We start from the raw sequence: 27367 nt of genomic DNA, 5'->3' as shown, positions 1-27367 counted from the left end.
CCCAACGCTGATCCCTGGGGAACCCCGCTCATGGCCACTAATGTCACCCCCCGGCCAGGTCCTAGTCCCCCCTGGCCCCCACCCATCCGCATTTCCCAGGGGACACCCCCCCACCCCCGCTCCAGGTGACAGCCACCCCACCCCCCCTTCAGGCGCCACTTGCGCTCTCACCACGCGGTCCCCGCCCTTCGGAGGCCCCGCTGCCATCGCCCCTTTAAGGCGCGCGAGCCGCCTGGCGGGCGGGGTGGGCTCGGCGCGGCGCGTGAGGCGGGTCGCGAGCGCGGCGATTGCGAGACGCTAACATGGCGCCGGGCGGCGGGCGGCGGCGCGGCGGGGGCGGGGGGGGCGGCGGCGGCGGCCGCCCCGGCGGCTCCCCGGCGGCTCCTCCGTTGTTGCCGCCGCTGTTGCTGCTGCTGGCGCTGCCCGGCGGGGCGGTGCCGGCGGGGGACAGCGTGATCCTGGGTATGCGCTTAGAGAACAGCACGAAGCCGGCGGCGGGAGCTCCGGTGTCCGGGCCCATCCGTGTCACGGAGGATAGCAAGGTGCTGCTCCGCCTCTACGGGCTGGGGCTGGGCCCTCGTACCGGCGAACGGGTGGCTTTCGCCGAGCTACCAGAGACCGCCAACGCTTCGGTTCCCAACGGCACCTGCCCCGAGCGCTCCCAGGACCTGCTGGTGCAGCCCGGAGCGGCCGAGGCCTACAGCACCTCGGCCCTGCTGTGGGTCCGCGTCCAGCCCCTGCGCAAGGACGAGCAGAACAAGACCTACGTCCTCTGCACCCAGCGCCGGCCCGGCCAGCCCTGGTTGCCCCATCAAGGCACCGACGGTCATATCGTGGTGTTGGAGGAGAAGAAGTCGCTGTTACCCCTTTGGTTGCAGGTGATCCTCATCGCCGGGCTGCTGGTGCTGTCGGGGATGTTCAGCGGGCTCAACCTGGGCCTCATGGCGCTGGATCCCATGGAGCTGCGCATCGTGCAGAACTGCGGCACCGATAAGGAGAAGCGTTACGCCCGTAAGATCGAGCCCATCCGCCGTAAGGGGAACTATTTGCTCTGTTCCCTGCTGCTGGGTAACGTGCTGGTTAACACCACCCTCACCATTTTCCTCGATGACCTCATCGGCTCCGGCGCCGGCGCCATCGCCGCTTCCACCATCGGCATTGTCATCTTTGGGGAGATCGTGCCCCAGGCGCTCTGCTCCCGCCACGGCTTGGCTGTGGGTGCCAACACCAACGTCCTCACCAAGTTCTTCATGCTGGTGACGTTCCCCCTCTCCTACCCCATCAGCAAGCTCCTCGACTGCATCCTGGGCCAGGAGATTGGCACCGTCTACAACCGGGAGAAGCTGGTGGAGATGTTGAAGGTGACGGAACCCTACAACGACCTGGTGAGGGAGGAGCTCAACATGATCCAGGGAGCCCTGGAGCTCCGCACCAAGACGGTGGAAGACGTGATGACCCCGCTGCAGAACTGCTTCATGATCAACAGCGACGCCATCCTGGACTTTAACACCATGTCAGAGATCATGGAGAGCGGCTACACTCGCATCCCTGTCTATGAGGACGAGCGTTCCAACATCATGGACATCCTCTATGTCAAAGACCTGGCTTTTGTCGACCCCGATGACTGCACCCCGCTCAAAACCATCACCAAATTCTACAACCACCCCGTCCACGTTGTCTTCCACGACACCAAGCTGGATGCCATGCTGGAGGAGTTCAAAAAGGGTGAGGGGGATCGGGGGGTGCCACTTCCCTGGGGTGCTACTTTCTTCCCCTAGGAGGAGACTGGCAGATGCCGGAAGCAAAACTCCAGGGAGTTTTGCCCTCCGGGGCTGGAGCTGTCCACACCAGGGCTGCCGGGGGTCCCCACAGTTCAGGCAGTTGCGATCTGGAGGGGACCGGGTGCCTGGGGACTCGGCACTGGGGTGCTGGGGACGGGCAGTGCGGTGCTGAACCAGGGGCAGCTGCTCGGAGCCTGCAACCACCCAGGCTTCCGGAGTTTGGCACATAACGGCACTGCGCCCGCGCCGGGGAGGGAAAGCCTTGGCTTTATTGGCTGCGGAGCAGCCCGTGCGCAGCGCCAGCCTCGAGAAACACTTTGGGAGTGTTTACTTGTTCCTTGTTTTTAATTATCGGCCCCGGAGGCCCTTGAATAGCTGTTGGAAAATTGCTCGGCTCCTTGGTTTGGGCTTGGCTCCCTCCTCTGGGCTTTTCCCCGCCACAGGGAACAACGAGTGCCGTTCGGTGCCGGCCCCCAGTTCCGCTCTGCTTCCCGCTTGCGACATCAGGGCTCCTAAAACCGAGGGTGGCCAGAGGGCTGGGAGGAGGAGCGGGACCTGGGCTCACCGGAGGCTGATCCCACCAGGAGCGGGAAAGGCTGCGTTAGCTCTGAGGCAGGATTTGACCTGCCCGGGGTCCCCACTCAGGGCTTTGCCAGGCCAGGCAGGGGACCCCTCTGCCCTCCCCAGCTTCTCGCGGCTCCTGCCGGCGCGGGACCGGCTGCCTCTGTCTGGGCTGGGATAAAATAAAGAGCCCGGCTGTGGAGCAGCTGTGCCGGGTGATGTCAGGCCAACCCTCAGCCGTGCGTGACCCTGCGCTCTCCTCTGGCTCCCATTACACTTGCCCGGCGGAGGTTTGGGTGCATCATGAGAGCCAGGCGGTTTGCTGCAGTCAGGCGTATTTTGAGGGGGGTCATGGCAAGATTTAGGGGATCTAATAATTCCTCCTGCAGCAAGAGCTCGGCGTGAGCTTGGGCGAGTGTTTGGGAGCTGGTAGGTCCAAGCCTGGCTGATCTTTGAGGGAAGGTAGGAGACAGCAGCTCTGCTTCTGCCTCCCTTTGCAACCGTGCTTCCCTGGCACCCAAAAACATCAGTGCAGGAGGAAGGCCCCTCGGTCAGAGCTCGGTGTTGCTTGTGGTTGCGGGATCTCATTGTCTTGGAGCTGCCATGATTAATGCAAAAGCTTCTCAGCAAATGCTTTTCCTTCAGTTCATCTCATGCCAGTTCCAGAACTGCTGTAGGAGCGCGCGACTGTCCCACTCCACCCCGTTCCCAAAAACCAGCAGTATAGAAGCAGAGTCCTGTTGCTGCCGGAGCTGGAGTTATCCTGGCTGCTGGCACCAGCTTTCCCTCCAAAGAATCCTTATTAAAGGATTTAAAGCGTGTTCATTCCGGTTACAAAGCCGCCCGTGTCCTGTACTGTTATTTTTTTCGTCGCTGCCACTCTGGGTCAGGAGCGGGTAATTTGTGGGGCCGCTGCCTGGGCTGTTTTTGAGGTCACTCTCTGAACCCAGTACCTCGTGGATGCAGCACTGCGGCGAGTCTCTGCCCTCATCCCACCGATCGGGACCTTGATCAGCAGCGCCTGTACTGTTATGTACCTTAGGAGATGCGCCCAGCAAAAGGATAAAGAGGGAAAAATCAACTGGCCGCGCTTCTGATGGCCCTAATGACAGCGCTCGGCAGCCGGACCTCTTCCCCCGGTGCCACAGCAGTGTCCCAGACAGCTCCTGCAGCAACGTCCAGCGCTTGGCTCAGCGCCTCTTCCCAATCTCCTTCTCTCGGCGCGTACCCGGTGTGAAGCTTTGAGTGGGGAACAACCCTGCGGGGAGCTCCTGGCCTCCCTGCCGAGCTCGGGGTGTTGATCTCCTTCCTCATGTGGGGACCATCGTGGCAAAGGGGGTCCCAGGGTGGTGTGAGGGGTCTGTCACACCCCGCCGGCAATGCCACGGCCCGTCCTTTGCTCTGGCACCTTGGGCTCCCCGTGGCGTTTTTGTTTTGCCTCCAGCTGCTCCCGTCCGAGCTCGGCCTTGGCTGCTCGGCTCATCGGGGCTGGCCCCACAGCCCGGATCCTTTCACTGCTCCCCGCCTCGCACACAGTCGGCAAAGGAGCGACCACGCCTCACCAAGGGGGTTAGATGTGTGGGTAAGGGGTTTTCACAGCCCAAAGCAACCATTTTAGGGTCTCTTCCCTCCTCTGCACATCGTCTTTTTGCAGCGGGGTTGCCTGAACTGCGTGAGCTTGGCTGAAGAAGGAGAAAGAAGGGAGCTGCGCGGTGCCCATCCCTAAAATTAGCTTTTCCCTGAGCAATGTGGGGCCTGCAGCCACCAGCTCTAAAATTAAATAGCAGATAGTGTCGGGAAGGGCAGATTTGTGCTGGACCCGGAGCGGGACAGCGAGTGGGGCACCATGCTGCTGGCCTGGGGGCAAGCGTGGTGCTTGAGGAGGTAGAAGTGATTTTATTCCGGGCTGTGCTGAGGTCAGGGAGGGAACGTCGTGTTCCTCCATGCCTTGGTTTCCCCAGGCTAAGGATACCGGTCCTGTGGGTGCATTGGCCTGGCCTGGGCGCGCTGTGGTTTTCCATGCAGCTGCTCGGCTCCTGTCCCCGGAGCAGAGGTGGATGTTCCTCCTCTGAGGATTTTTTCCTGGTGGCTTGGCGTGATTTTAGGACAAAGTTCACAGTGAGGCTTGGCAGGTGCCCGGCAGCTGGGGCAGGAGCGATGCAAGCTTCTCTGTGAGCCGGCGGTTCGGGTTTAGCTTGAATAAGGCAAACTGTGTCCTGCCTGCGTGGGGTGAGGCCAGTGGAATGAGGGGAGTTGTTAATTCAGGGCTGCGGAGGTCTTCCTGCCAGCAAGGACCTGCCTGCTCGTGGCCAGGGCCAGCTGGGCAGTGGCTGCCTGCCCTTGGCTCTCTTCCCCAGGATGTTTTGGCTCCAGGATTGGGCGGCTACTGCGGCACCAGGTGTCCAGAGTGTTTCCTCTGGAATGGGACAGCCCCGGGTCAGCTTAGCAGAGCCACCAATGAAATTCAGAGAGTTTGGGGCCACTGGCAGAAACCTGATTCGTGGCTGCGTCGTTCCCCCCATGCTGGCGTGCCCTCAGCCCACGGGCACTCACCCGGCATCACCGGGACCGTGCCGTGCTCCGGTGATATGGCACAGGCTCCTCCGGGGACACAACCACCTCCTGTGAACCCCCTGGGCAAGCCTGCGCCCCACAGCGGCACAGAGGTGCCCTGAGCCTTGCGGGCGCCGCTGTCATGGGCTTAATTACTGTCATTACACTGAGAATTAGTGCCTGGCCTGGGAGCTCGTTTAGATTTTAAATGGTTTATTGTTTCCTGTCCAGGAGGGTGATGGGGAGGGCTGGTGCTAGTGACATCCCTGGGCGCTGGGACCCGGCGGCGGGACTAGGGGTGCCTCGGGGATGGTCTCCCTTCCAACGTCCGTGTGTCTGTCTGCAGGGAAGTCCCACCTGGCCATCGTGCAGAAGGTGAACAATGAGGGCGAGGGAGACCCATTCTACGAGGTGCTGGGGCTGGTGACGCTGGAGGACGTCATCGAGGAGATCATCAAGTCAGAGATCCTGGACGAGTCGGATATGTACAGTAGGTTTTGAGCTCGGCCCCTCTCCCCTCCTCGTCGCGTGCCGGGGTCCCGCCTTGCCCCCCTGACACCCTGCTCCCCGCAGCTGACAACCGCAACAAGAAACGGGTGGGCAACCAGAAGAACAAGCGGGACTTCTCGGCCTTCAAGGACCCTGTCAATGAGCTGAAGGTGAAGGTCTCCCCGCAGCTGCTGCTGGCCGCTCACCGCTTCCTCTCCACGGGTGAGTTTCTGGGGGGGGGAAGCCCCCTGCAGCTCACGGCACCCCTTGGCTCGGTCCAGCTGCAGAGCATCAGCTCCGACAGCTCCCTGGCACTGACCCAGTTGGGCTCGGTGTGCTTTCGCCTCCCTGGCAGCTGCGTGGTCTCCATTCCCATCCCCCCTGCCGAGGAGGAGTCACTCCAACCATCTTGTTCAGAAATGATGGGGCGCTTCCGTCTTGTCCCACTTTCCTCCCCTCTGTCCCCCCCCAAAAATGAGAAGGGACGGGGCTCAGGGATGCCAGCTCTGCCTCTGATGCTCAGCAGGTTCCCATCCCTCCAGGATGGTCCTGTTCCCTGGCTGGCATGTGTCCCCCCAAGGCTGGGGCTGGCCTTGCTGGGGACCTGGAGCTGGTGTTTGGGCCAGACCTGTGCGCTCCTGCCCCAGGGAGGTGTCAATGGGGCTCAGCCTGATCCAGGGAACCACCCCAAGGGACGGGGGGATGCACCTTCATCTGGAGAGGGACAAGGACTGTGGCTCTGACCCCCCTTCCCCTCTCGCTCTCAGAGGTGACGCTCTTCACCCCCAACTTCATCTCAGAGAAGATCCTGCTGCGGCTTCTCAAATATTCCGACGTCATCCAGGAGCTGAAGTTTGATGAGGAGAACAAGAAAGCCCCACGCCACTTCCTCTACTGCAAAAACAAGGCAGCCGACTACTTCATCCTCATCCTGCAGGTACCCAGGCGTGGGGTGGCGTTGCCAGCCGTGCGCATGGGGTCCCTTGGGTGAAGGCTGCGATGGGGGGGACTCTCGTGCAGCCCAGCGCCACGGGATGTGGCTTACCTGCCGTCTCTCCCTTGCAGGGCAAGGTGGAGGTGGAGGCTGGCAAGGAATGCATGAAGTTTGAAGCGGGAGCTTTCTCCTACTACGGCGTGATGGCCCTCAGCCCCTCTCCCGCATCTGGTAAGCACGGCCCAATTGCCTGGGTGCCAGCGTGGGCAGAGCCCTTCCACCCTGATTTAGAGCTGCCGGTGGGAATAGGAGATGCTGGAAGCTCCGAGCCCCCACAAGTGCCCCCCAAGCCATGCTGGGAGGCTGCATGGCCAGCCTGGAACTTGTCCTCAGGGACCCGCACCCCGAGCGTGTCTGGCAGCGGGAGGAGGGTCCGTGCCCACGCCGGAGGCTGAAAACCCTCCATCCCAATTTTGGGCTGCCCTCCCGTTGCTGCCAGGCTCTGCGAGTGGCCAGACGCCAACCCTCGCGGTTCAGCTTGGCATCGTGGGGTCACCAGCACCCATTCACGGGCACCGCGAGGGGCAGAGGTACCCACAGCCACCCTCTCCTTTCCCCAGAGGCTTCTCTTGACCTTGTCCTCTGCGTGTGTGTTGTGTTGTCCGTCTCTCTGCCCTAGCCCTCCCAGCCCAGCCCCGGCGCCCATCCACAAAACGAGGGTCATTGTTTGCCCGGTTGACAGGTAAACGGTGCGGCTGCATGATATGCCAAACCCCGCTGTGACCGCATTAACCCGCCGTATTGGGCGTCCCCACCCCATTAATGCAGCACTGGGTATTTTGTCCCCCGAGCCAGGCTGGCTACTCGCCGGCTCGTCCGGCTCCGTGTGCTGGGAGGCCGTCCTGGTCGCCTCCCCGCATCGCCGGCTTTCTCACCCCGCATCCGAGCGCCTCTGGAAGAGGAAAGGCGGCTCCTGCCAGGGTGTGGCATGGGGCTGGAGCTTGGGCAGCGCTGCTGGCCGGTGTCACCCGACCCCACTCACGGTGGCATTAGGGTCCTGCACACCCTGTAACTGCCCCAGCTGCCCCGGCTGCCTTCGCTGTGGGTATGGCTGAGGAGCAGGGTGACAGCGCTGCTGGGCAGCCCGGCGCGGTGGATGTGCCCGTGCCGGCTGGCTGGTTGAGGAGGTGCCACTCTCCCTGCTGCTGCATGCGGTTCCTGTGTCACCCTGGCTTTCCAAGCACGTCACCATGCCCTCCTTGTCCTCGTAACCCCCACCTCGTCCATAACCCCACGCAGGGTGACTGATCCACCGGTTTGGGGAGTCACAGTGTCCTTGGGCTGGGACTGTCTCCTGTCCCCTGGGGCAGAGGGACCGGCAGAGCTCTGGACTCCTTGGCCGTGCTCGGTGGCCATTCAGCAGGCGACAGGCAGGGATCAAACCTGGCGCTGCCCGGCAGAGCTGGGGGACGGCAGCGCTCGGCCACGGCAGGCACAGGGATGCACTGGGGCGGACGCGTGTCCCGTCGCTCCCTGTCACCGCTGGGCTCCGTGTCCCCAGAGCCAGCGGGACAGGGCTCTCCCTGCCCAGCACGCGCTGGAGCCCGGGCTGGCATCACCGGGGGCTCAGCACCCAGTAACTGGCAGGCAGAGAGTTGCCAGTAGGACCCTCCGTGGGGTAGAAGGTCCCCAGCGTGGTTAACCCCATCTCTCCCATCCCCGCAGAGATCCGCTCCCCGTCCCACGTCAGCAGCCTGAACTGCTCGGCCTCCCTCAGCTACCACGAGCGCTTCGACTCCGTCTCCTCCCCTGTCAGCAGCAGCAACAACCAGCTCAGCGCCAGCACCGGTGCCCAGTACGTGGCCGACTTCAGCGTCCGCGCTCTCTCCGACCTCCAGTTCATCAAGGTGAGGCAGGTGCCTGCCGGCACGGGGACGGGGATGCCGTCAGCAGGGTCCGGCACCGCTCCTCACCCCCCAACATTTTTATTTTATTCCCCGGTGCAGATCACACGGCAGGAGTACCAGAACGGTCTGATGGCCTCCCGCATGGACAGTTGTCCCCAGTCCCCCGACAGCAACACCCCTAAAACGGACGCCGGTTTACCGGAGAAACCAGAACCCTCCACCACTGCCGACGAGACCACCAGTCTCCTGAACGAGAGGAACTGCCTGAGCCGCCGGAGCAACCACAGTCCCCTGGAAAACTCCATCTGACCCCGGCGCGCGCCGGGAGGGACCTTGCGTGCCCGTTTTAGGGACCCTTTCCCCGGTAGGAAACGCTCGGCGTCTCCTCGGTGACGCCGCACTGGGTGCCGCGGTTGCCGGAGAAGCCCGGTTGAGCTGGAGGAGGCGGTGGCAGCGCGGAGGGGAACGGAGCTGGGACTCGCTGCTGCTTTCCAGACTGGCTTATTTTTAATTAATTTAAACGGATGGCAGCGGAGACGGCACAACTCTCCGCCTGCCGCCCCGCCGACGGCGCTCATTCAGCTCAGGGAGCTTCAGGTCTTGTCTGCCACTTCGGGGCGGGGGCTCCGCCGCAGCCCCCCGGCACGGGCATCCCGGCCCCTTTGCGGTGTTTTCGGGGCACAACGGTGGACGAGGACACCTGGGGTATGGCAGCATCTCGTCCTCCTCCCGGTGAACCGGGGCGATGCTGTGACCTTTCCCGGTGCCCGTTCCCCTTTCCCGCTGGCCTGGGGCACGGGGGGGTGCGGCGGTGGAGAGCTCTGACGCCAAGGGGGTGGGCTCAGCATGTCTCCTGCGCAAAGCCGGACACAACTGCGGCCGAGACCCCCCGCTATCCTGGGAGATCCCCCCCCGCCTGGCCCCTCCACCACCCACCGGCGTCATGGGCGTGCTGAGGACGCAGGGACGGCGCCCCCCGGCCCCCGGCGGTTTCGGTGCCTTCCCCCCCGCCGCCGAGGCGAGCGGGTTGGGGTATCTCAGGGTATCCGGATCAGGGGGAGCGGTGAAAAGGGGGGGTGAGGGGGGATGCAGGATCCGGCTTTTCGGGGTGGCACAAAGCTAGTGACCAAAGTTGTACAGGCAGGAGGGGGCCAGCGCCATGTCGTGTGTGTGTCCCCCCAGCACCAGGGGACCCGCGAGCCCCCCCGTGTCCTCCTTGGGGCAGCATGTGGGACCCCCAGTGAGCACCGGCTGGGCCCCCCCACCCCGCTCCCCGGAGCGTCATGCCCGCTGGGGGGAGGGCAGGAGAGACAGCCCCTCATGTCCCCCCTCCCCAAAAAAGCACAAATTCCCTGGGTGAACTGTGTAAGTTATTGGGAAAAGGTTAATTATTTTTGTTAATCACATCTCGACGATCAGGTCCTAGGTCCTTCCGCGGGGAGATACTAGAAGTAATAATAATAATAATTATTAATAATAATAATAATAAACCAAGACATTAAAAAAAACCCTTTTTTTAATTAAATCTTCCTCTATGCAACCCCTCCCCCCCAGCTCTGGGAATTCGTATTTATTTTTCACAACAGTTTGATTTATGTATTTGGGGGAGGCCGGACCTGGCGGGTGTGGGGGGGCCGGGCCTCCCCCCTCGCGGTGGCGACACCCCCCCTCCCCCTCCCGCCGCCCCCTCCTTGTTGTGAAACCGACTGTGGAATTTTATTTGATGGGTTTTGGGGAGGGGGTTGCTAGTTCAGTAATTAAAAAAATCTATATCTGTACGTCGGCCTCCTCCGTGCTTTGTGGCGGGGTGGGGGGAGCCGCGGAGGGTGCGTCCCGGTTACCGGGGAGGGGGTGGTCCCAGGGCCACCACCGCCGCCAAAGGACGCGGCCCCTTTAAATCCTTCCCCCCGATGTTTACCGCACAGCGGTGAGGCACCGCCCCCGGAGGGGATAGCGAGCGGCGATTGGCTGCACTGCGTGAGGTGGGGCAGCCGACGATTGGCCGCGAGGAGGAACAGTGGCGGGGCGGGAAGCGCGGCGGTCGGCTACTGGCTGCGGGGCGGGGACCACCGCAGAGAGGCGGAGCGACAGGGGGCGGGCGGCCGCCGATTGGCTCACTGGGAGGAAGGTGGGCGGGGCGCTGGGCGGTGGGGGAGGCCCGGGGCGCTCCCCAGGGGCGGCGGAACCGGCATCGGTACCGGCCGCCCGTCGCCTCTCCGCCTGGCAGGGCCCGCCGGCGGCTCGGGGACTCCCTAGTCCCGGGCCGGGGGGCCAGGGCGGCCGGGGAGGGACTGGAGCCGCTGGAGGAGTGTTTCCTGCTACAGGTCGGCGCCGTGCCGGGCTCGCTCGCCATGGCCGCCACGGTGGGCAGCGGCCGGGCCCGGCTGCCCGCCTCCGAGGGCGAACGCTCCAAACGGGCAGAGGCGCTCCGCGTCCTCGACCGTGGAGCCCGGGGGACCTCATCCCGCTCAGCGCCCTCGCCCGCACCGAGCTCGACGGCGTCCTCGAGGGGGTCGGGAGAGGTGAGTGCTCCCGGGGCAGCCACCCGGCTCCTCTGCTCCCGCCTGCCGGGAAGGCCCAGCTGGCCGCCGGGCAGAAGGTGAACAAGGGTGGAGGAGGCCCCTTCTGCGAGGTGCCGGGGCTGGTGACGCTGGAGGCCGTCACCGAGGAGATCGTCACGTCAGAGATCCTGGATGAGTTCAGTATGTGTCAGGCAGCGGGGAGGGGGTTGTTGCAGCCGTGTCACCCCTCAGCGTGTGCTCCTGCCCCGCTGCAGGTAGGACCCAGATGTGCTGGTAGCCGGTCCCCGCCGGACCCCTGCTGCAGCACGCCAGGGAAGATTTCTCTGGTACCGTAACAGCAAAGCTCCCGCTGACTGCGCAGCGCTTCCTGGCGCAAGGTGAGCACAGGCAGGAGCTGGCTGCCTTCACCCTGCCCGCTGGGCTGCTCGCAGGGTCCCCGGGCACAGCGATGGGGGGCTTGTTACGTGGCACCGGGCCGACGCTGGCCGCTCTCCCCACGGAGTTGGAGCTCTTCAGCCTGGCCCGCGCCTCTGAGAAGGCCCTGCTGCACTTGCAGAGCCATCCCGGCGCCACTCAGGAGCTGAAGTTCCACAAGAACAACCACTTCGCTTCACCACCATCCCACCAGCCACTTCATCCTCATCCCGCAGTACGGTCCCACCGGCGTGGAAATGGCACCACGTGCCACCAGCTGCACAGGGGCCAGGCTGTGGCCCATCAGCCCCGCGCGTGTCCTCTCCAGGGTCCTGCCATGACACGTGCGGGCACTGGGTCCTCTCTCCACCTGTCAGGGCTGTGCCAGTGCCGCAGGCCTTCCTGGGCCACTCAGACTCCAGGCAGCTCTCCCTTCTGCCTGCCCCAAGCTGCCTGCTCTCTGCAGGGCCGCGTGGAGTTGGGGAAGGAGGGACTGAAGTTCTAAAATGGAGCCTTCACCTACTACCGCGTCTCCACGCTGGCACAGCTACCTGCAGGTGAGAGCAGCTGGCAGCGCCAGGCTCGCGCCCGGGGAAGCACCGAACCTGCTCGGCTGTTTTTCGGGGTGCAAAGGGAGATGCTTTTTGGCAGGTTCTGGCTCTCCGACAGCACCCCTGGTGTCCGCCCAGGGCCGGACCGTGGCACCGGCCTGCTCCGTGCCCAGGTGACGCAGACGCAGTATATTGGTGCCCTCGCGGCCTCCAAATCCGGCCAATTCGCCTGACAGTGTTGAGCTGAAAATCATCCCCAGCAGCCGGACCGCATTCCTGAGCCACCAGAACACCGCGCCAGGTAAGGAGCTGGCACAGCGGTGGGACAGCTGCCCCAGTAGCCGTGCCCAACTGGGAACCGTGCCCTGGGCACGGCTGGGGGGTTCTGGTGAGGCAACCTCTGTCGCCGGTTCCTCTCAGCCAGGCCCAGCACGGCAGAGCAGCCGGTGGGGCACCCGATTCGGGGTGCCCCTGCGAGGCTCCCTCTCACGTGTGTCTCGCCGCGTTTCCCCGGCTCGAAGGAGGCTGACCGCCGCCCTGGCACGGGCGCTGCGAGCTCAGCAGCTGCTGTTTGCTCCGCCACAGGCGACACCAAACCAATCCCACAGGGAAGCGAAGAAGCCCTCCTGCCTCCTCGGCGCTCCGGCTGCTCACCAGGCTGGTAGCCGGTGGCTGCGGCCCGAGCCGAGGGCCAGGAGCGTGGTTTTGGCTCTGCCACCACACAGGCGCCCTGCGGCGTTTCCTGCTTCAACAAAACATTATTTGCCCCAATTTTGTTGGTTTTTTTTTTTTTAATGAGGAAATAAAGGCCACGGGAGGGGTTGGGGGCCAAAAAATGGCACTGTGACTCCCCCCGCTGCTGCCAGGGGTGACCCCAGCACCCGGTGCAGGGGACAGAGGAACAGAGATGGCGCCAGGTGCCGGGGGCTTTGGTTATCCATCGGAGATGGGGTCTGGTGGCGCCGGGCGTCCTGTGGCAAGGTGTCCCCACCGCGTCCCTCTCAGGTATCCAGGAGGTCCCGCACCGCCGGGTTGGCCACGTCGCGGGGCCGCCGGCCCTTGGCGTCGCGGATGTTGGCCAGCGCCGGGCTGTGCCGCAGGAACAGGGTGCAGAGCTCCCGGTGACCTTGTTCAGCCGCCTGTGGGTGACGCGTCCATTATTGCCGGCACCACATCGCCGGGGGGACGCGGCGGCCCCGCCGCCCACCTTGTGCAGGCTGGTGCGACCGTCCTCGTCGGCGGCTGCCGGGTCGGCGCCGTGGGCCAGCAGGAGCCGGGCGACGGCGAGGTGGCCGCAGTAGCTGGCGCGGTGCAGGGGGGTGGCACCGCCGGGCGTGCGGGCGTCGCAGCGGGCGCCACGCTGCAGCAGCAGCCGGCAGACCCCCAGGTGCCCGTTGCGGCTGGCATAGTGCTGGGGGGGGGGGGGGGCACGGGGACAGGCAGGGGGGTGGGCAGGGGGTCTGCCTGTCCGTCCCCCTGTCCCCCCGCCCCCAGTCCCTGTGCCCCCCCCCAGTACCAGGGCCGTGTACCCCGCCAGGTCGGGCTGGCTGGGCTCCCCGCGCCGTTCCAGCAGCTGCAGCACCCGCGCCTCGTCCCCGTCCCGCGCCGCCGACCAGATCCCTGCGGGCAGCGGGGGTCCGCGTCAGGAGGGACCGAGCCCAGACCCTGCCCGCAGCGTCCCCGTGCGCTGCCCGTACCCTCGGGGAACCCCCAACCCCCGCCCTGGGCCCCTGCTCTGCCCCCGCTTCTGCCTGTACCCAGGGCCGCTGCCCCCGGCCCTGCCCTGCCTCTGCCGCCGCCCTGCCCGCGCCTGGGCCGCGCCCCCCACCCCGCCCCACCCCGCTCGAAGTCCATCTCGGGCAGGCTCTGGTACACGCTGGGCACCGCCACCCGCCACCGGCAGCACGGACCGGGCGGCGAACGGCGGCCCGCCGCCATGGCCACCGGGCTGGGGGGGCGGAGGGGAGCGGGAAGGGCCGAAAGGGGCCGAAAGGGGTCGGGAAGGGCCGAAAGGAGCCGAAAGGGGTCGGGAAGGGCCGAAAGGAGCCGAAAGGGGCCGGGAAGGGCCGAAAGGGGCCGAAAGGGGCCGGGAAGGGCCGAAAGGGGCCGGGAAGGGCCGAAAGGAGCCGAAAGGGGCCGGGAAGGGCCGAAAGGGGCCGGGAAGGGCCGAAAGGGGCCGGGAAGGGCCGAAAGGGGCCGGGAAGGGCCGAAAGGGGCCGGGAAGGGCCGAAAGGAGCCGAAAGGGGTCGGGAAGGGCCGAAAGGGGCCGGGAAGGGCCGAAAGGGGCCGAAAGGGGTCGGGAAGGGCCGAAAGGGGCCGGGAAGGGCCGAAAGGAGCCGAAAGGGGTCGGGAAGGGCCGAAAGGGGCCGGGAAGGGCCGAAAGGAGCCGAAAGGGGTCGGGAAGGGCCGAAAGGGGCCGGGAAGGGCCGAAAGGAGCCGAAAGGGGCCGGGAAGGGCCGAAGAGAGACGGGAAGGGCCGAAGGAACCCGGGAAGGGCCGAAAGAAGCCGAACGATGCCGCTCCCCTAGCGCTGGAGCGCATGCGCACTCTGGCCCACACTTATGGGGGGGCCCAGGGATCACCCCCCCGCTATGGGCTGTGTGGGGATCACCCCCACCCTTATGGGGGCCCCAGGGATCACCCTCCCCGCTATGGGGTGTGTGGGGATCACCCCCCACCCTTATGGGGGCCCCAGGAATCACCCTCCCCGCTATGGGGTGTGTGGGGATCACCCCTCACCCTTATGGGGGCCCCAGGGATCACCCCCCCCCCCGCTATGGGGTGTGTGGGGATCACACACACCCCCGCTATGGGGAGCCCAGGGATCACCCCTCAGCTATGGAAACCCCAGTGCTCACCCCCCCACAATTATGGGGGGGCCCAGGGCTCACCCCCCTGCTGTGGGGTGTCTATGGATCACCCACACGCTCACTTATGGGGGGCGCAGGCCTTCCCCCCCCCAGCTGTGGGGTACCTAAGCCTCAACCCCCCAGCTATGGGGGTCCCAAGTCTCCCCACCCACCATGGGGGCTCAGGGCCCCCCCGGGCCCCTCTTCCCACGCCCCCGGCAGCCCCTGGCCCTGCTCCCAGGCCCCACCACTGGGACCCCGGGTGCCGCTTCCGCCCGCCTTCCCGGCAGGGCCTCCCCAGGGACCCCCCCCAATGCCCCAGTGTGACCCCCAGTATCCGCGGGGGGGGCCCGGGCCCGCGGCCAGGCCTCGGCAGCCTCGGGCCCCCCCGCGCCCTGGGAACGGCGCCGCGATGCCCTTTTATAGCCCCGAAAGCGGCCTTTTTCCATGAGCTCAGCGGCCGGGGGGGCCCCAGCACCCTCCCTGCGCCCCCCGCCAGCACCGGACACGGTCCCCACGGGCTTTGCCTTTAATATATATATATTTTTTTAATCCTTTTTATTATTAATATAAAAATACTCACATATTTACAGCAAATAAATATATTTCAGTAACAAATAAATTACACTGGGGAGGTGGGGTTATACAAAAGGAGCCCAGGCGGGCGCGTGCAGGGGGGGCGGCAGGCGGGTGGGGGGTATTTACAGCCAGGGCCGAGGGGAGACGAAGACCCCTGGGGCTGGGTGGGGGGTGGAGGGTGCCCCCAGGGGGGTGAGAGGGGCATTAGAAAAGTTCTCATGAAGAAATACCCGATCGCTTCTGAAATCATCCCAAAAAACCATCCTGTGGCCACTGCCCGGGGCGGGACGCGGGGCCCGGGGCTCCCCAAGGTCCGTCCCTTGCCCGGAACACGGTACCGAAGGCGGACGCGGTGACCAAGAGCAGCTCCGGCGCCCAAGACGGGTGCCGGTGCCCCAAGGGCGTGCCGCGGTGCCGGTGCCACGGCCCCAAGGTGGATGCCGGGGTGACCGTCCCATCCCAAAGACGGGCGCTGGTGCCGAGGTGGCAGTCCCCAAAGCGGGCGCTGGCATCCCCGCGACGCTCGCTGGCACCCACGCTGCAGCCCCAAGCCGGGTGCTGGTGCCGCGGCGGTGGTCCCCGCAGTGGGTGCCGGCACCGGGGTCCCCGCGGCGGGTGCTGGGCCGGGCCCTGAGGTAGGTACGGCTGCTCGGCGGCAGGGAAGCCGCCCGCCGGCGGCTCAGACCGACGACTCCTCGGGGTTGGAGTCGGGCAGGGGCTGGCGCTGCTGCAGCTTGCGCCGCAGCTCCTCGGCCAGGTCGGCGCAGGGCGGCCGCTCTTCGGCACCCAGCGCCAGGCGGATGTAGCCGTTGGAGGAGGAACCGCGCAGGGGACCCAGATGGATGCGGGTGGGCGAGTGGAGGGGCTGCCCGGGGATGGCGTTGGGCGGCGAGGCGGCGCCGGGGGGGCCGCCGTTGCGGCAGGTGGCGTGACCCGGCACGATTTTGAGCGAGCCGTCCGAGTAGTAGTAGCTGGCCGGGTCCCACAGCTTCTCGTCCGAGTCGGAGGCAGCGCTGGGCACGAAGCGGGGACTGGGGGGCTCCTTGGGCAGCTCGATGGGGTACACCAGGGTGCTCTCGATGGCTTTGGCGCCTTTGCCCAGCTCCTCCCGCAGCCGCCGCCAAAGCGAGAGCACCACCAGCACCAGGACCAGGCACAGGGCGCCCAGGCACACCGCCACCACCCACACCAGCCCCAGGCTCTCCAGCGGCGCCCGCGTCTCCAGCGGCACCCCGGGACCGGCCAACACCGCCACCCGGTACACCTCGCCGCCCAGCCGGGCTCCCTGCTCCTCCGAGAAGCAGCGGTACGTGCCGCTGTGCTGCGCCCCGGCTCCCGGCACCACCAGAGCCCGCAGACGGGCGTCGTGCAGCACCAGCGCCTGCTCGGCCGCCAGCGCCCGCCCCTCGAAGGTCCACAGCGCCTGGGCCAGGTTGGAGCCCAAACGGCACGTCAGCACCAGGTCGGTGCCCGCCACCACCGTCACGTTTTTGGGGGTGATGGGCCCTGCGGGAGAGGGTCCGAGTCAGGAGGGGGAGGCACAAAGCGTGGGGGGGGGCCAACGTCCCCCCCTCTCCCGGCTCCATGCGGCGCTGAGGGCGGGGGTCTCACCTTGCTTGGCCACCTGCGGCAGGGTGCAGGCACGTGTGTCGGAGCCCAGCACGTCCTGGACCAGCTGGGACCTGTGGGAGGAGGTGGCGGAGGTGATGGGGGGGCCCCTGTGCCGCAGCGGGGGGTGTGTCCCCCTCCCCAGTGAACCCCCTTACCCATTGAGGCCGTCGGTGCGGACGCAGAGGCTGGCGTTGCGGCTCCAGGCGCAGTAGGGATCCCGGGCCAGGACACAGTCCGTGCACGACTGGTAGCGGCCGCAGTCGGCCAGGGGCAACTGGGCCACCTGGAAACGGGAGCCAGCGAAGAGCAGCTTCTACGAGGGAAGAGAGACCGGGCGAGGTGACACGGCTGGTGCCGCGAGGCGACACCCCGGCGGCGCCAGCCCCTTCCCCGCGGCACCGCTCACCTTCCGACCGGCCAGGACCAGGCTCTCCACAGGCTGCGCCGGCTCGAAAACCTGCAGCTCCTCGACCAGGTGGATGCGAACGCCCAGGTTCAGCGCCTTGTGCACCCAGCCGTCACCTGCGGGGCCGCCGTGGGCGGTGAGGGACGTCCCCACGCCGGGAGCCCCCCGCAGTCCCCTCCCCAGCTTCCCCCCCCACCCCAGCGGGTACCTGTGCCGATGAAGAGCACCTCGTAGACGGTGCCGTCCAGCCCAGGCACTCGGTCTACCACCAGCTGGGTGAAGTTGGCATCTTTCTTGAGGAGCAGCGGGCGCCCGCGGTGGGGCAGGATGGGCTCGTCCATCAGCGGGTGCTTCTTGGCGAAGTTGAGGGTGTTGTCAGGCAGCTCGAGGGAGCTGGCGAAGCCGTTCTGGCGGTGCCAGTCGGTGATGCACTGGGGACGGAGGGCACCGTCAGGCGCGTGGCCGGGTCCCACACCCTCTTCTCCCCTCTTCCCCAGCCAGTGCCGACACTCACCGCACCGGGACGGGGGCTCGGCACCTCGTCCGAGTACCGGCCCCACTTCTGCGCCTGCTCCCGGTATTCCTTGTAGGGCCCCTCAAACGCCTTCTTCACCTCCAGGATGTGGTACCGGCAAATAGCTGAGACGTCCACGTCCCCCCTGCAAGAGACAGGGCAGGTTTTTAGGGGGAGCCGCCAGTCACGGGGAACCCCAGGGCTGCCGTGTCCCCGCACACTCACCAGCGGGCCTGAAAGACCCCGAAAAACGTGGTGTCTTGCCAATCGGCCCCCGGCAGGGTGAAGACGGCCTGGAGGCGGTTGAAGTGGAGCTGCTGCTCGGGCGCCGAGCACACCAAGCGAGCCTTCAGGAAGGTCGTCCACTTCTTCTGCAGCGTGCGGGCGCCGCCGACGTCCCCCTGGGCACCCAGCCGGCATCAAGACAGGGCCACCGCGCTCACCAGCGGAGCGAAGCCACACCGGGACAGCGTCCCCGGCGTGGGCCGTCCCCTCCCCATACCTTGCAGACCCGCGCCACGCGGGCCACCACCTGCTCCGCGTAGCAGTCGTACTCCACCGCCCGCTCGCTGAAGAAGAAGTAAACCTTGTCGTCGTCCCCGGTGCTGCTGGCTGCGCTCTCCTGCACGTAAGCTGAAGCCACGAAGTGGGGCTCTGCGGAGGCAGAAGGGGCGGAAAGGGGAGGTTAACGCTGTGCTGGGGTGGGGGGTGCCCGCGCTGTCCCCCCCCGGTGTCCCCCCAACCCTACCGTTCAGCCAGGAGGTGAGATACTCGGTCTTCATGGAGTAGTGGGGGCCCAGGTTTCGGAGGATGACGGGCTCTGTGCCCAGGAAGTTGTTGAAGGTGGCCGAGTACAGCTCCCCGTCTGCAAGGCAAGCGTTTAAGGAGGGGGACGGCGCGGGGGGCGGTGGGCACCCCCCGACCGTAGCGGGTGCCCGGCGGTGTCACCTACCCACAATGAGGCCGGTGTGTCCCTTGGTGGGGTCGTACGGACACTTCCCCTTGCCATCCTCAAACGCCACTTGGTCCAGGGTGAAGCCGGACAGTTCCTGTGGGCCGCAGGAGTGGGTGCGGGTCCCGACCCCCTCCCTGGTTCATATCCCCCCATACCCAGCCTGGCCCTGGGCTCAGGGATGCCCCCCCAGATGACCCTCCTAGCAATAGGGGCACCCCTGGACCACCCTTCTGGGGACAAGGACACCCCTCAATAACACCCCTGGGCACAGGGACACCCCCCACTGATCCCTCTGGGCGCAGGGGCACCCCTGGACCTCCCTCCTGGGGACACGGACGCCCCCCACTGACCCCTCTGGTCACAGAGACACCCCTGGACCACCCTCCTGGGGACAGGGACACCCCCCAATGACCCCTCTGGTCACAGGGACACCCCTAACAATCATCCAAGGGGATGGGGGACACCCCTGGATCACCCTCATGGAAACAAGGCCACCCCTGAATGACCCTCCTGCGCACAGGGACACCCCGAATGACACCCCTAGGGACGGGGACGCCCCTAGATGATGCTCCCGAGGCTGGGGCAGGGGCTGCCCTGGACCTCCTCCCCAGGGGCAGGGGGGAACCGGGGGCTGACGGGTTTTGGGGGGCTCCCGCAAACAGGGGGGCCGCACTCACGATGTAGGTGCACTTGGGCTGGAAGGCGTAGGTGCCGCAGGCGTAGAGGTGGGAGCTGTTGTAGCTCTGCAGGAAGCGCACGTAGTTGAAACAGTCGGTCTGGGGGATGGAGAACAGCCGGTTAAGGGGGTGACGGGGGCGGGGGGAGGGGGCACACCGGGGTGCCCTGTAACCCCTCCCCAGCTGTGGCAACGGCACCCGTGCCCCGCACCTGGTTGTTCTTGCCCTTCTGGATGCACTCAGCTTTCTTGTCCACGGGCGCTTCCCAGGAGATCTGGGGACAGAAAAAGGGTCAGCGGGCTGAAAAACGCAGGACACCCCCCCCCCCCCCCGCAAAATATCCCCTCCTCTGGGGGTCCCCCAGGACCTCACCGCCGCCTTGAGCTCCACGGTGCCGGTGGCCAGGGCGAAAACGGCCTCGCGGGCGCCCACGTAGAGCAGCGCCTCGGCCTCGTCCAGCGTCAGCGTCAGGTAGTGCGAGACCCCCCCCTGCGAGAAGCGCTTGGCCACGTCCTTCAGCTCTGTGGGGTTTGGGGAGGGGGGGACACACACACGGACATGGGGACATCAGGGTGAGGCCACCACGACCGGGGGGGTGGGCACCACTGGCACCCCCAGGGCACCCCTAGCCCCCCGCCCCGCCGGAAGCCCCCTGGCCCCGGCACCGCACAAAGGGCTCTTTGTCACCGGAGCAGGCGCTGGCGGCGCGGCCGAACAGAGCGGCCTTTGGCGAGACCCCGCGCCCCCCCCCGCGCCCCCCCACCCGCCCCCAGGCCCCGCAGAAAGGCCCCATTGACGGGGGAGGCACCAGGGCCCCCCGGGGCAGGGACACGGACGCGGGGCTGGCACGGCACGGGGACGGCACGGGGGTGGCACGGGGACGCCGGCATGGCAAAGGGACGGGGTCTCGGGCGCGGGGACGGCACAGGGTCGGTGGCACGGCACAGGGACGGGGGTCCAGGGCGTGGGGACACCGGCACGGTGCAGGGAGAGGACATGGGGCACCGCCGCCGCACAGGGACAGGAGAATGGGGCAAGGGAGGGGAACACAGGGCACGGCAAAGGGACAGGGGTGCCAGGGCTGGCGCGGGGGCAGGGGCGCGGCGCACGGCACGGATGGAGAGCCAGGGTGCTGGCACAGGACAGGGCCGGGGGGGCAGAGGGTGCTGGCGCAGCAAAAAGATCGTGTCTCGGGGTGCTGGCGCGGCAGAGGGCTGGGGACAGGGGTCACGGCGAAGGAACAGGGACAGGGGGCGACGGCAGGGCACGGGGACAGGGGTCACGGCAAAAGAATGGTGACAGGGGACACGGCACGGGGCCGGGGACCCCCGGCACTGCCAACGGCACAGGGACACGGGGCAGCGCCCCTGCGTGTCCCCCCTCTGCTCCCACAGACCCCACGCTTTTGGGGCCACTGATCCCGGGGGCGTTCCCCACAAGCTTGGCGGGGACGACTCCAGTCACCGGGGTGTCACCCTGGTGCCGGCAAGGGATGGGGTCGATACGCCCACCCCACTGTGCCTCAGCTTCCCCAACCCACTCCCCGTCTCCCTGGGGGGGGACACAGTACTCACCCGCGTAGGGGACAGTTTTTCGGGGCACGGCGCTCCACAAGGACCCTGGCGTGGCGGTGGCGAGGGCCAGCAGCGAGGCGAGGGCCAGCAGCCGGCGGGGGGCCATGGCGCCGGGGAGGGGGGGGGACACACGTCCTGGGGAAGAGGGGGGGCACGGACACGCCCGGCCCCCGTTAGGGTTACGGGGCATCGACAGCAGCAGAGACGGCGTCACGCGGGCGGCGCGGGGACAAGGCGGGCATTGAGGGCCGCACGTCACGAGGCCGGGGGCACCCCACGCAGCCTGGGGGGGGACGGACACACGGGTCCCCGACTTGCTGCCCCCCCCACCGTGGTCCCTCCTCCAGCCGTGACGAGTCACCGAGGGAGTGGGGGGGAATCACAGAGAAGGAAACGGGCCTTTCCGCTTCCCACCCCACCCAGGCGGCCCCACCTCACCCGCGTCCTGCCCCGGGACCCCCCGGCACTGCCCGGTGTCCCGGGGGGTGTCCCCTGCTGCGTCTCCCGTCCCCCCCCCAGGCTGGGCAGGATGCGGCCGGGCGAGCGGGCGGCCGGGAATTGTTCTGCCCAGCCCGGCGGGAAGCAGGAAGCCGGGGGGGTCCGGGGGGGGCGTCCCGCACCGCCTGGGGAAGGATTTCCGGGAGGGTGGGGGGCCGGGAACGGGCCCTCTGCGGGCGTGGGAATGGGGGACACCCCGGACGGGCTGCTGGGGGGGCTGCGGGCAGGGAGATGCTGGTGCCACGGGCATGGCCAGGGTGCCACGGTCATGGCAGGGATGCCATGGTCACAGCTGGGGTGCCATGGGCAAAACTGGGGTGCTACAGGCACAGCTGGGGTGCCATGGTCACAGCTGGGGTGCTACAGGCACAGCTGGGGTGCCATGAGCAAAACTGGGGTGCTACAGGTACAGCTGGGGTGCCATGGGCAAAACTGGGGTGCTACAGGCACAGCTGGGGTGCCATGGGCACAGCTGGGGTGCTACAGGCACAGCTGGGGTGCCATGGGCACAGCTGGGGTGCTACAGGTACAGCTGGGGTGCCATGGGTACGGCTGGGGTGCTACAGGCACAGCTGGGGTGCCATGGGCAAAACTGGGGTGCTACAGGTACAGCTGGGGTGCCATGGGTACGGCTGGGGTGCTACAGGCACAGCTGGGGTGCTACAGGCACAGCTGGGGTGCCATGAGCAAAACTGGGGTGCTACAGGCACAGCTGGGGTGCCATGGGCAAAACTGGGGTGCTACAGGTACAGCTGGGGTGCCATGGCAAAACTGGGGTGCTACAGGCACAGCTGGGGTGCCATGGGCAAAACTGGGGTGTTACAGGCACAGCTGGGGTGCCATGGCAAAACTGGGGTGCCACAGGCACAGCCAGGGTGCCATGGGCACAGCCGGGGTGCTACAGGCACAGTTGGGGTGCCATGGGCAAAACTGGGGTGCTACAGGCACAGCTGGGGTGCCATGGGCAAAACTGAGGTGCTACAGGTACAGCTGGGGTGCCATGGCAAAACTGGGGTGCCACAGGCACAGCCAGGGTGCCATGGGCACAGCCGGGGTGCTACAGGCACAGTTGGGGTGCCACGGGCACAGCTGGGGTGCTACAGGCATGGTCTGGGTGCCATGGGCAAAACTGGGGTGCCACAGGCACAGTTGGGGTGCCACGGTCATGGTGAGGGTGTCATGAGCATGGCTGGGGTGCCACAGGCACAGTCGGGGTGCTACAGTCATGGCCAGGGTGCCATGGGCACAGCCGGGGTGCCATGGGCAAAACTGGGGTGCTACAGTCATGGCCGGCATGCCGTGGGCACATCGGGGTGCCGTGGTCATGGTGAGGGCGCCCCGGGCATGGCCGGGTGCCCCAGCAGGACGGGGTCCCCAGGGTCCCCAGTTTTGGTGCTGGACGCCTGGGGGTGCCACGGGGGGACGCGGGTTCCCAGCCCCACGGCCGCGCCATCCCGCGGGGGGTCCCCACGGGGGGGGGGGGGGGTGCCATCCCGGGGGTGCCGCGGCCCCGCCCCGGTGCCATCCCCCGGAGCGGGGGGTGCGGGGGGCACCCCACGGCGACGCGCAGCCCCGCGAGTCGAGCCCACCCGGTCCCCGCGGGTGGGGGACCCCCGGGTGCAGCCCCACGCGGGCGGGGGGCGGGGGGGGGGGGGCCGGGGCACCGACGGGTCGGGGCGCACGGGGTGGGGGTGGGGATCCCCGTTACCGGAGGGGGGGGGGTGGGGGGGGGGGTGGCGATGCCGCCGGGGGCGCCGGTCCCGATCGCCGGTCCCGGGAGGAACAAAGCGCCTCCCCCTCCTCCCTCCGCCCCCGCGGCTCCGCCACAACAATACCGGGGCGGGGCGGGGCGGGGGGGGCCGGGGCGGGCCCGGCGGGGGGGGGGGGCGCGCGCACTCACCTCGGGGCGCGGCGGGAGGCGGCGGCGGCGGCGGGTCGGGCCCGGCCGGGGCGGCGGGAGGCGGCGGCGGCGGCGGGTCGGGGCGGCGGCGGGTGCGCGCCGCGCGGCCCCGCCCCTGACGTCACGGCCGCCCCGCGGGGAGGGGGCTCGGCTGGGCTCGGCTTAACGCGGGGCCGGCTCGGCCCGGCCCGCTCCGCCTCAGCCTGGCCCGCTTTAACCCGTTTGAGCTCGGGCCGGCCGGGCTCGGCCGGGCTCCGCTCAACAGGGTTTGGCTCAGGCCAGCTTAGCTCAGTCTCTGCTTCGGCTCAGCCCAGTTCGGCTCAATCTCTCCTTCGGCTCAGCCCCCAGCTTGGCTCAGCCTAGCTTGGTTTAACCTAGCTGAGCTCAGCTTAGCTTGGTTTAACCCAGTTGAGCTCAACCCAGCTGGACTCGACTGGGCTCAGCTCAACAGGGTTTGACTCAGTCCAGTTTAGTTCAGTCTCTGCTTTGGCTCAGTCCAGTTCATCCCAGCCCAGTTGAGCACCATCTCTGGTTCACCTCAGCTCAGTCTAGCTCAAGCTCCCAGCTTGGCTTAGCCCAGTACAGTTCAGCCTGGCTTGGTTTAACCCAGTTGAGCTGAGGCCTGCCTGGCTCAACCGGGCTTTGCTCAAGAAGGTTTGGCTCAGCCCAGTTTAGCTCAATCTCTGGCTTGGTTCAGCTCAGTTCTCAGCCCCCAGCTTGGCTCAACTGGGCTTGGCTTAACAAGGTTTGGCTCAGCCCATTTCAGCTCAATCTCTGGTTTGGCTAGCCCAGTTCGCCTCAGCCCAGTTTAGCTCAACCTCTGGTTTGGCTCAGCCCAGTTCAGCTTAGCTCAGCCCAAGGTGGCTCAGCCCAATTCAGCACAGCTTGGCCAGGCTCAGCTCAGTTCAGGTCCTATTCAACACAGCCTGCCTTGGCTTGGCTCAACCCAGTTTGGCTCAGTCTCTGCTTTGGCTCAGCCCCCAGCTTGGCTCAGCCCAGCTCAGCTCAACCCAGCTCAGTTCAGTTCAGCCCAGTTCACCCCAGCCCAATCCAGCACAGCTTGGCCAGGCTCAGCTCAGTTTGGGCCCCATTCACCCAGCCCACCTTGGCTTGGCTCAACCCCAGCCCAGCTTGGCCTGGCCCAGCTCAGCCCAGCTTGGGCTGAACCCAGCTCAGCCTAGGGGAGGCAGGAACCCCAGCACCCTTTCAGGTTTCCAACAGCCACCAGCGCCGGCCACCCCAAGGCACCCACAGGCACAGGAGGAGCCGGGGGTGTTTATTGGGTCAGGGGGTGCCCTGGGCACCCTTGGGTGCCCAGCATCTCCCAGGGCACCCCAGGAGAGGGGGTGGTGATGGGGACCCCCAACCCTACGCCAGCATCTCCTGCCACTGGACGTAGAGGTGGGCGGCCGGGCCCTTGAGCTGGGCGTGGAGGAGGAGGTGTCCTCACGTGGAGCTGCTCGGGGTGGCCCTGTGGGCACAGGCGGGGGGGTCAGGGACACGCGGGTCCTCTTTGGACTCCCCAGGGCACCCCCAGGGCCCAGCGCTTACCCACGGGGTGCAGGGCACATTGGGGGTGCCCCATGACACCCCCTTCCCGGTGAGGGGAGCACCCACCTCCTGGGCGGGGTCCTCTGGCTCCTCCAGGCCCCTGGGGAGCATCAGGCGTCGCAGGGTGTCCAGCTGAGCCAGCACCAGGAGCCGGCCCGGCGCCTGCAGCTGTGGGGAGAGCGGGTGTCCGGGTGCCTGCGCCCCACGCCGCAGCCCGCTGCGGGTGCCGAACCCCAGCATGGCCCCACCTTGTGCACCCACCTCTGCGGGCGCCCCGGCGGGTGGCACGGCGCCCAGCGGCTCCCTCAGCAGCTGGGCTGTGCCGTGAAGGCTCAGGTGCCGGTGAAGCTCCCTGGGGAGAGGGGGAAGAGCATGAGGGAGGGTCCAGTGTGTGCCCACAAGCCCGTCCCAACCTCTGTGCCTGTCCCCGCCATCCCCCAGTGCTGAGCTGGGACATCCACGTGGTGCCGGTGTGGCCCCGGTGCCCTGTGGGTGTCTGTGGCGAGGGGTGGCGGTGCCAGCAGCCGGATCGTGCCCGCTTTGTGCCTGCACAACCGGCTGCAATCAAGGAATTGGAGGCAGAGACATCCCAGCCCAGCCAGCCCTGGCATGGTGCTGCGTGGCCGTGCCAGCTCCCGCCGGGCTCCCTGTCACCAGTCCGCGTGGCGTGGGTGGCACGGGACGCCTGGCAGGGCTGGCTGGCAGCGCAGCGCCGGGCCGAGGCTGAGGAAGGAGAGGAGGGTGATGAGGGCCAGGAGGGCACCGTCGGCATGGTGGCACGGCTGGCTGACCATGCACGGCGCCGGGAACTGGAGAGGAAAGGCGGCGCGTCGCCAAGGAGCCCCCAAAAACCAGGGCAGGGTCAGGCTGGCGCGGCCGGCGGCAGCCCCAGCAGGCACCCCTCCAGGAGCTGGCATCGCCACCCGCCCAATTAGCAGGGTAGCTCTAACGAAGGCGCAGCGTCCTTGGCGCGGGTGGCAGGCTCCTGCCTTGCAGATCTCGCTGAGCTGGTCCCCAGGGCCAGCGTGCTGGTGGCATCAGGGCTGGCCTGTCTCAGGGAGCAGGACAGATCCGGGCTCCTGGAAGAGCAGAAGGGGTTGGTGGGGGGCTGGCAGGGTGGGCAGCACTCTCCTGCCCGCTGCGCCGGGGCTCACCTCGTGTCCGCAGGGCACAGTGCTGAGGCGGGGGGAAGCCTGGGTGATCTCCTGCAGCATGGCACGCCAGGGCTCGCCTGCGGGCGAGGGGACGGTGAGGGGGGCCAGGGGCCGTGCTGGCAGGGTTTGGGGGGCACCCCGTCGAGGCAGCCCCATGCCCTCGCTGCGCTCAGCCCCGGTGCTCAGCCACATCTCCCACAGTGCCTGGGAAGCTTTGGCCATGGCCGGGCAGAAGGTCAGCAGCTGCTGAAAGAAAGAGGGGGTGACCGGGATGGCCCCGCAGGAGGAGGGGGCACCACCCTGCCATGGGAGCTTGCCAGCACAGGCTGGGGAGTGGGCAGGTGGGCACGCAGTGGGAGAGCAGGCTGAGGGTCCCGTTGCAGATGAAAGCTGGCTGGCTGGCAGGCGGGTCGCTGGGGCAGAGATTTTCGGGTGAATGGGGCTCTGCCCACGTCCCCTGTCCCCCCCATCACCCCAAAATGTCCTGCCTGGCTGGTGCTCCCTGGTGGAAGAGCCCCTCCAGCCCGTGGGTATCCAGGCGGGCCGGCAGCGCGGCTGTCTGGCTCCGCTCCCCGGCACGGGGGTGCTTAGCGCAGGGCAAGGGCACCCCGGGATGCCCGGCACAGCCCCCGTGCCCGTCCTGTGCCCGGGGGGTGCCAGGCTTACCTCTTCTCCCTGGCCAGTGAATCCAGGCCACTGGCAAGTGGATCCGGCCGCGGGCACACGTTCCTGGGCGACAGCGCAAGGGAACGGGGACGCTTCCATGGGTACCTGTGGCAGGTGCACCCTGCCCCCCACTCCTCTGGAGATGGGGGCCTTTGCCACAGCGATTGCCGGGTTTTGGCACCTCATTTTTGCGCTCTTTTAGCTTTGTCATGTCCCAGGCATGTATGTGCACCCCTTGGGAGGGGAGTGGGGGGAGAGGTGAAACCTTTCGGCAACAGAGGGTCTGCAGCCAGCGAGGTTTTGTTGTGGCGGGTCATTGACAGCAGGGCTGTCGCTGGAGGGAGTGTTGCGGAGGCACGGTGTGACCCTTCTCCCAAAGGGAATGGAATGGGCGAGGGAGAAGTGGTGCGAACCCAAGGCTGTTGTGGAGAGGAGAGAGAAACGCCGTGGAAGCAAGCAAGATGGCAGAGGCAAAGGGACCGTGGGTGCCATACTGGGTGCCTGTTGGATGCAAGAGCAGGACCAGTGTTTTAGGTATTTTGAAGTATTTTAGGCAGGTGGAAAAGGATAATCCTGAGAGTCAGAGATTGAATGCTTAAAGGCATAATCACAACGTGAGAGACAGTGGACGCATTTACTAGAACGGAAGATAGAGATTATGTTAAACCAAGCGCAAAGTCCCCCCAGTGTTGTCCAAATTCAGAAGCTGATTGCGGGAACA

At 66.9% G+C, this 27367-nt stretch overlaps 3 protein-coding genes across 6 annotated transcripts; 1 reads left to right on the top strand and 2 right to left on the bottom strand.

The window, feature by feature from the left end:
• Positions 1–276: 276 nt before the first annotated feature.
• On the top strand, positions 277–10003 carry CNNM4 (cyclin and CBS domain divalent metal cation transport mediator 4). Its single transcript, XM_064472784.1, has 7 exons — positions 277–1725; positions 5242–5385; positions 5469–5606; positions 6152–6321; positions 6450–6549; positions 8044–8225; positions 8325–10003. Exons 1-7 carry the CDS (start codon positions 303–305, stop codon positions 8532–8534), a joined length of 2367 nt encoding a protein of 788 aa, XP_064328854.1. The 5' UTR covers positions 277–302; the 3' UTR covers positions 8535–10003.
• Positions 10004–12483: 2480 nt separating this feature from the next.
• On the bottom strand, positions 12484–13708 carry ANKRD39 (ankyrin repeat domain 39). The gene is made up of 4 exons (XM_064472787.1): positions 13551–13708; positions 13229–13332; positions 12920–13123; positions 12484–12851 (listed from the first exon to the last, which is right to left on the bottom strand). Exons 1-4 carry the CDS (start codon positions 13648–13650, stop codon positions 12714–12716), a joined length of 546 nt encoding a protein of 181 aa, XP_064328857.1. The 5' UTR covers positions 13651–13708; the 3' UTR covers positions 12484–12713.
• Positions 13709–15094: 1386 nt separating this feature from the next.
• SEMA4C (semaphorin 4C) lies at positions 15095–23364 on the bottom strand. 4 transcript variants are annotated; one of them, XM_064472598.1, is made up of 15 exons: positions 23276–23364; positions 20878–21012; positions 19676–19824; positions 19515–19577; positions 19304–19402; positions 18624–18720; positions 18420–18536; positions 18174–18325; positions 17897–18072; positions 17672–17816; positions 17366–17588; positions 17158–17273; positions 16907–17064; positions 16752–16822; positions 15095–16646 (listed from the first exon to the last, which is right to left on the bottom strand). In XM_064472598.1, the coding sequence occupies exons 2-15, from the start codon at positions 20981–20983 to the stop codon at positions 15820–15822; spliced, it is 2499 nt and encodes an 832-aa protein (XP_064328668.1). In that variant the 5' UTR covers positions 20984–21012; positions 23276–23364; the 3' UTR covers positions 15095–15819. The 4 variants fall into 4 exon arrangements, with proteins under 4 accessions (XP_064328668.1, XP_064328667.1, XP_064328665.1 ...); XM_064472597.1 differs by lacking the exon at positions 23276–23364 and adding an exon at positions 21311–21443; XM_064472595.1 differs by lacking the exon at positions 23276–23364 and adding an exon at positions 21316–21443.
• Positions 23365–27367: the final 4003 nt, after the last annotated feature.

Source organism: Phalacrocorax carbo, chromosome 24 (assembly GCF_963921805.1).
Source record: "Phalacrocorax carbo chromosome 24, bPhaCar2.1, whole genome shotgun sequence".
In the NCBI taxonomy this organism is placed as follows: Eukaryota; Metazoa; Chordata; class Aves; order Suliformes; family Phalacrocoracidae; genus Phalacrocorax; species Phalacrocorax carbo.
Note: the sequence above shows the minus strand (reverse complement) of the source record. Positions and strands in the feature narration are given on the sequence as shown.